Below are 7,610 nucleotides of genomic sequence, written 5' to 3'. Positions count from 1 at the left end.
TTTCAATTTCAAGTAAATGTGTGAAAAATTTTTGGGAGTTAGAGAAAGTTGAAAATGCAAATTGTTTCAGTGATTGCGAATTAGAATCTCAACGGCATTTTGTGGCACATGCTAAACCAAACTTTGACGAACGATTTGTCTTTCGAATGCCGTTTAAATATAATCAAATTAATTTAGGTAGCTCTAAACTGATCGCATTGAAACGATCCGCGCCTCTCGCTCATTTTGATATGAAATTATTCAAAGAGTGTAAAAATTTTAAAGTTAAATATACAAAATCTTGCTATATAAGATAAGTCAATAATTATTTGCAATCAATATATTCATATTTTTTGCATCATCATGTGATAATTAAAACGGAAGTTTCAGTCAAATTGAGTGAGGTATTTGACACCTCATGTATTACAAGTAACAGTCGGTACCTCAATAATAGCTGCAAAATCGGAAAAAATGCACGGGTTGTGCAGTTCAATCATTAAAGGTGAGATTTATGCTTCTACTTCGCACAGCTAATTTTCCCCCGCTAGATTGGCGTTTAGGCAGCATTGTCGAAGTACATCCAGGTGAGGATGGGAGAATTCGTGTTGTGTCGGTGTATTACCAATTGACATTGAGAATAAAATCGTGTAGTGATAATTAATTGAAGACAGTCAATTTTAACATATTATATCATAAATAATAACGTGGAATAGTGTAATTATTTAATAATGATATTATTATTCTTTACTGGTTCTTTTCGCTAGTCGAACAAAGTATTTAAATTAAAAGCAAAGACTTAGATTTTCTGTGGAACTTAGTGACATGAATATAAAACAAAAACAAAAATGTTTTGAGTTCAGTTACATTGAAATAATCCTTAATTTCTAATGTTTATATGAATTATTAATTATCTTGTTAACTTAGTTATATGATGTATTAGACTAACTCGATTAAGATTTTGATGTAAATTTAAATATATCGAAATAATATTAAGATTATTTCAAGGTCGCCGCCATGTTAAGGATTCCCAATGGTGGTGGTCTGAATTATTTTTTGTAAGGGTGTCGTGTCGTGTCGTATTCCGATATGATGGACAGTCGCAAGGCGATGCAGGCGGTCGTCTGCATTTCATTTCACACATCACGTGCAAAATGCATTAGCGATATAAGATATTTTAATTTTTAAGCTTAATTTATGTGTCTGGACCGTCTACATCCGCGTCGATAGTTTTTTATGTGTTTGCAAAATGATTTGAAATAAGCATAAGATATCACGCCCCTCAGATTTATAAATTAATGTAACGAGCCTCTTACGATCGAGGCTAATATTGTTAATTTCAATTTTTAATAATTTTTATTTAGTATAAGTTTAGAGCTCAGTTTAAAAACACCAACTATCTGATGCCATTATGTTCAACATAATTTCTTTTATAATAAATATTAATATCAAACGTCGCATTTTATTTAAATAATCACCGATCACACCAAGAGTTCAATTATAGAACAAATTTAAAAGTGTAGTTGTTAGGATAAATAAATCGACAACACCCAGTTAGACGTCGAAGTAATTTTTCAAGCTTTGCGCCTTAGCATCCTATAATCATGAAAAATAATAAGTAGACTGTAATAAAATTAATTATGACATAAAATGTTATATTATAGATTCTAAATATATTTTAAATATTATATATCCTATAATCATAAAAAAAAATGTAAATTGTATTGAAATTGATAAAATGCAATATATTGACTATTTAAAAAATGTATATATTTACTGAGAATACATAATTTTTTTTATTAATGGTGTTTGTTCAATATTAATTAAACTAGTTGATATTGCTATTTAGCCTTGAGGCAAGTTACATGAACTTCCCGATATGTGTAAATAATCGACTTAATCAATAATAAATTAATTTATGAGTGATTAGAAGCATTCCGAGAGGATTTATTAAACATAATTGAAAACGAACGAACACGTTAACTCGGAGTATTTTCTAAAAGCAAATTTTCACAAATCAATAATTTTTATAATTAGACCAGTTTACGTAGGACGTTAATGGTTTAGTATTTTCAGTAAGACCAAGTAATCTATCGTTATACCAAGTAAATCATCTAATTTTAATTTTAACAAACGTCATCAAAACTACTCATTTTCTCAAATTTTGATGAATTTTTAAAATTAAACTACTTGTTGTAACGCCGTAATATTTCAGTAAGTTCTATAAGACCATGATATACATCGCCAAAGAAAGTTTCATAAAAATCGGCTTAATTTTTTTTTCAACTGTTAATTACAAGAAAACGGCTCGGTATTATTCGCAACTAATATCTTTCGAAGAGTAAATGATTTTTTAAAATCGATTCGGTAGAATGAGCTTAAATGTGGACGAAAAGTTTAACATTCTTTTTCAAATTACAAATAAACGGCTCGACAGATCGTCTCACAAAACTGACAAAGTATAGTGCTCATTGAGATACATCAAATGGCTTTTAAATGTCTGAAATCGGTTCAGGCGTTTTGAGCAAACCTCGATGGAAGGTCTAATTTTGACAAATGCCAAAAAAACGATACCAATTTTTGCAAACTTTGACAAATTTTTAAAGCTAAACGAGTTGTCGTAGGGCGGTAATATTTTAGTATGATCTAGAAGACTATGATATCTACCGTAAAAAAAATCATAAAAATCGTCGAATTATTTTTTAAAACTTTATTACAAGAAAATGGCCCGGCCGATCTTTACCGAAAACTAATCAGCACGATTCCAAACCAATATCTTTCTAACGGTTTTTGAATTTTCAGAATCGATTCAGAATTGCGGGCTAAAACGTGGACAAAATAAAATTCACTTTTCTGCTAATTATAAAAAAAACGGTTTGGACGATCGTCGCACACAGAAACGCTAGTCCTTATCGAGATACATCGAATGGCTTTTAAATTTTTGAAATCGGTCGAACCGTTTTTGAGAAAACGTCGATTTACGGCAAAAAATCTGATCATATACACGCACACACACACATACTTTTTCGAAATTTGGGCTCATTCGATTCAGAATGGCTTGAAACGTCGAAAAAACATAAAATTAGCGAATCGGATTTTTTGATGAAAACAAACTTCTCCTTCGGGAAGTTAATAATATTTAATATCTCAGAATATAGGGTCAATAATTTTGAATATGGTTTATATATGTTTTTCAATATGGTACAAATATTATTTTTACATATTTGCCTCACATTAGGAATATGAGCGTAATATGGAAAAATGTTAAGCAAATCATATAAGCTAAATATCATATTCCCGTATTCGCCCCACATTTCGAATCTGAGCGGAATATGGCCGAATGTTAACAAAATCATATTGGCTAAATATTGGGAAACAATATTTAGCTTACGTAAAAAACATATTCAGCTCAGATTCGTTTCTACTAGGGCAGTGGAAAGAATGTGAAAAAATAATAATCTGGAAATGCACGCGTTCTATTTACTGCAAAAATGACGGCTATCGACAACGCGCTAGACCTTATTAAGGAGTATAAATTAAAGAAGGCAATAATTCTTTCTGATAGCAAGTCCTCATTGCATGCATTAAATATGCCTAAAGATTATGGCAATCCATTAATTTTCGTATACAAAAAATAGAAAAGTTAAATAACAATAAAAACAAAATTGAATTAGTATGGATAAGAGGCTATTACAATATCACCGGGAATGAGATGGTGGATAGCCTGGCCAAAGAGGCACACAATTCAGCCACTTTAATTAACAAAGCCCCTGCCGTGAATCTGAAACGAATTAACAGAGTAATGAGGGTTTCGCATCGGAAAAAAATGTTTGATTTCGAATCAGCCTCAAATGAAATATTGTTCCGACCATATAAACCGATGGTGTCTAAAAATACATGGTTTGAAAAAATGAATTGGAATAGAAAAGAAATATCTACAATATGCAAATTAAGATTGGCGCACACGAAGAACAATGTTCACCTTTTTAGGATTGAGATTAAACTAGACCCGTTCTGTTTGTGCAGCAACTTACTGGACAGAATAAATCGCATATTGTGGAGTTGGCCCACTACATGAAAGGCAACGGATAAATAAGCTTCTACAACGGTTTAATAAGCTTCTACAACGGAATGTGACATTTCCTATAAATGCTAGGGTTATCATTAGCAGCTGTTTGCGCCAAAATCCTGTTAGATGTCGCCAGATAATATTTTTAATATTCAGACAACACTTTTTCTCTGGCAATCCAGAAAGATTTAGATGTAATAGCTGATCTGACGTGTGAAAAAGTCTCTCTCGCGTTGTCTGATCACGTGCACCGTTTTTCTTGTGCTTTCCATATTAGTTGTGTGCGATATTCCAAGTATTAGATATTACTTTATGAAATAAATACCTTTTTAATCAGTGCAAGTGTTACTTATTTGTGTTTGGAGTTCATTTCTTCCTCAGCATCCGAATTTAAAGCAAACTGAGATATCCGAACTTGAAGCCGCCATACGACTGGACCGCCGAGCACGTAGAGAACGTCAAATATTTTACTTAATATATTCAATTATATCAAATCCTCGGAATAGTTATTGAGTCAAATTCAATTGGCTATTCCGAAGGGGTTTAACTAACCCCCATCCGTAACATTGGTCCTTCGAGCCGGATCCTAATTTTGATTAGGATTTATTGAATATATTAAGGAAATAAAATCCAAGATGGCACCTAAATTTGACGTGCAGAGATTGACCGATTGACAGCGAAGAGCGAAATGTATTTTTCAATAATGCAAGAAACATATGACATTTCTCAACAAATTACCACCAATACGGCAAGTAAGTTAAAATTTCTTGAAAATTTATACCTTATTGAGAATGCACGAGAACAATGCATAAAATCAAGTGACGAAATTAACAAATTAAGGCATTTAGAGGATTCGAGTTTTGTATCTGAGTATGCCGACATAAGAACCTTGGAAACTTTGTACGCAAAAATCAAACATATAGAAAAAATGTTGTATAATCAAAATATGAGTAATTCGTCAAGACCGGACAGTGTTCCCAAACATCATTTACCATCTATAGAAATTCCAAAATTTTCCGGAGATTTACAACAATGGCCTTTATTTTATGAAACCTTTAAAGCATTAATACATGAAAATACAGGATTAGATAACGTATCCAAATTTCATTCTTTAAAAGGTGCGTTAGAGGGTCCGCCATTAAAATTGTTTCAGTCCATATTACCAACTGCAAATAATTATGAAATTTTATGAAAAGGACTTCTGAAAAAATACCAGAATAAACGATATTTAGCCACCACTTACTTTAAACAGCTCTTATCGTTTAAAACCATTACATCTTCACAAATAGATTTATTTATAGAACAATTCGATACAGCTGTACAAGCCCTTTCACAATTAAACCTTCAAGACTCATTTGACTCTATGATAACATCTATGGCACTCTCAAAACTCGATCCCGCTTTGCAAGAAAAATTTGAACATTCTTTTCAAGGAGAATTTCCAAAATACCAAGATCTTCTTCAATTTCTCCATAAGTCGCAGCAAGCTAAAAACCAAGTATATTGTATGACGAGTATTACTAACAATAACGCATATGATAAACCTAATGATAAAGATACAAAATCTAGAATGTCATCATTCATGAAATATGATTATAAATGCTTTGTTTGCCGAGAAAAACATAGAACAGTTACATGTTCAAAATTTCTTGAAATGAATATTCCTGATCGACGAGCAATTATTCAGAAATTAAATTTATGCGTAAATTGTTTGAGTCACAAGACAACAGTTGTCTGTCGATCAAACAGAGTTTGTCTGATATGTAATAAACAACATCATACGTTATTACATACAAATAACAATCAGAATAATTCGTCTAATTCAAAATCCAATAGTACAGTTTTATGCACTACCAGTAATAACAAACTCGCGCATAATACAACAATATTGCCGACAGCTGTAACAAAGGTTTTTACCAAAAAGAAAAATACTCCACTACGTACTATAATTGATTCAGCAAGTGATAAAAATTTCGTTACATTAGCTTGGTGTAGAAAGGCCCATTTGAAAGTTCAACCAGTTTCAGCCAAAGTAATTGGATTAGGAAATTCGTCACAAAACGTAATAGGATTGGTTAACTTCACTTTAAAATCCACAATCAATCCATATCAATTGCCAGTATGTGCATACGTTGTGCAAGAAATTGTGAGAAAACAACCACAAACCACGATTCCAGTATCATCAATCCAATCATTCTTGAAGTACCCACTAGCGGATCCAAAGTTTTATGTGCCTCAAACGGTCGACGGCATATTAGGATGTGATGTTTTCAGCGAAGTTATGGGTACTAATAAGGTGAAAAATGGTCAAGGTTCACCTATGGCACTAGAAACCCGATTGGGTTATATAATAATGGGTTCGATATCAGATTCACTTCAACTTTCAAGTTTTTCCATGCAATATGATTGAAAATCTATGACTTCCTTTCTAATATACTATGTCTCCTTATAACGCTTCACTTTCGATCAAAATGCAGCCTTTGGCGTTTTCAGAACTACCTGAACACTTGATCCGACCTAAGAATTGGTTATGTTGTGTCGGTTTTGGGAACGAAATTATTTCTACTTAGTCCTCTCAAAGGATTAATATTCTCCATAAAGACTCAATGATAGTGCCCTTGTTGAGCTCAGTGGTGATCCTCAACTTCCTACCTACACCTTTATTGACTTTGGCGGTTTTGCCTGCTCCATTGGATGGAAGAAAGAGTAGAAGTTTTCTAGGTGCCGATGGAGTGATTCGAGTGGCCAATATCCAAAGAATTATAGGGTTATAAAAGGTAGCCCTTTTAGACTGGGGAATATGTTTGCGCCAGAATCCTGTTAGATGTCGCCAGATAATATTTTTAATATTCAGACAACACTTTTTCTCTGGCAATCCAGAAAGATTTGGATGTAATAGCTGATCTGACGTGTGAAAAAGTCTCTCTCTTGCGTTGTCTGGTCACGTGCACCGTTTTTCTTGTGCTTTCCATATTAGTTGTGTGCAATATTCCAAGTATTAGATATTACTTTATGAAAAAAATACATTTTTAATCAGTGCAAGTGTTATTTATTTGCGTTTGGAGTTCATTTCTTCCTCAGCATCCGAATTTAAAGCAAACTGAGATATCCGAACTTGAAGCCGCCATACGACTGGACCGCCGAGCACGTAGAGAACGTCAAATAAGTTACTTAATATATTCAATTATATCAAATCCTCGGAATAGTTATTGAGTCAAATTCAATTGGCTATTCCAAAGGGGTTTAACTAACCCCCATCCGTAACAGCAGCAATAACATTGAGTTGTACAGAGTTTTAATATATAGCTATAGATTGAGTATAATATAGCTTTATAAATGAATGCAAATAACGCTATAGATTAAGACATTTTTAAGTTAATTTAATATAACTAATTTATATTGTATTGTAATTTACAATGACTAAATGACTCACTGAGCCAAAGCCAGTTAACAAAAGATTTCTCTGTCTTTTGAAATTAAAAATTTAATCTCAGAAAAAAGAAAAGCAAAGACGCAAATGGCAGTCAACTCACTTTCCATCGGATAAGAACATGTACAATAACTT

The 7,610-nt window shown here is 32.6% G+C and overlaps 1 protein-coding gene across 1 annotated transcript; it reads left to right on the top strand.

Annotated features, from left to right (window-relative positions):
• The first annotated feature begins 4,748 nt into the window (after positions 1-4,748).
• On the top strand, positions 4,749-6,455 carry LOC113382072. Its single transcript, XM_026620632.1, has 2 exons — positions 4,749-5,163; positions 5,242-6,455. Exons 1-2 carry the CDS (start codon positions 4,749-4,751, stop codon positions 6,453-6,455), a joined length of 1,629 nt encoding a protein of 542 aa, XP_026476417.1.
• The last annotated feature ends 1,155 nt before the right edge of the window (positions 6,456-7,610 follow it).

The sequence above is a fragment of the Ctenocephalides felis genome, unplaced genomic scaffold (genome assembly GCF_003426905.1).
Source record: "Ctenocephalides felis isolate EL2017-DRISC unplaced genomic scaffold, ASM342690v1 CF-g0.4_SCAFFOLD_03265, whole genome shotgun sequence".
Taxonomy (NCBI): domain Eukaryota; kingdom Metazoa; phylum Arthropoda; class Insecta; order Siphonaptera; family Pulicidae; genus Ctenocephalides; species Ctenocephalides felis.
The sequence above is the reverse complement of the archived record's forward strand: the minus strand, read 5'-3'. Positions and strand labels throughout refer to the sequence as shown.

What these genes read in the sequence shown, in the direction of transcription:
- LOC113382072 (XM_026620632.1), top strand. Translation starts at nt 4,749, where the DNA reads ATGCAAGAAACATATGACATTTCTCAACAAATTACCACCAATACGGCA. An exon ending in CAAATTTCATTCTTTAAAAG is followed by an intron (nt 5,164 to 5,241) that starts GTGCGTTAGAGG and finishes TTTTATGAAAAG; the next exon opens with GACTTCTGAAAAAATACCAG.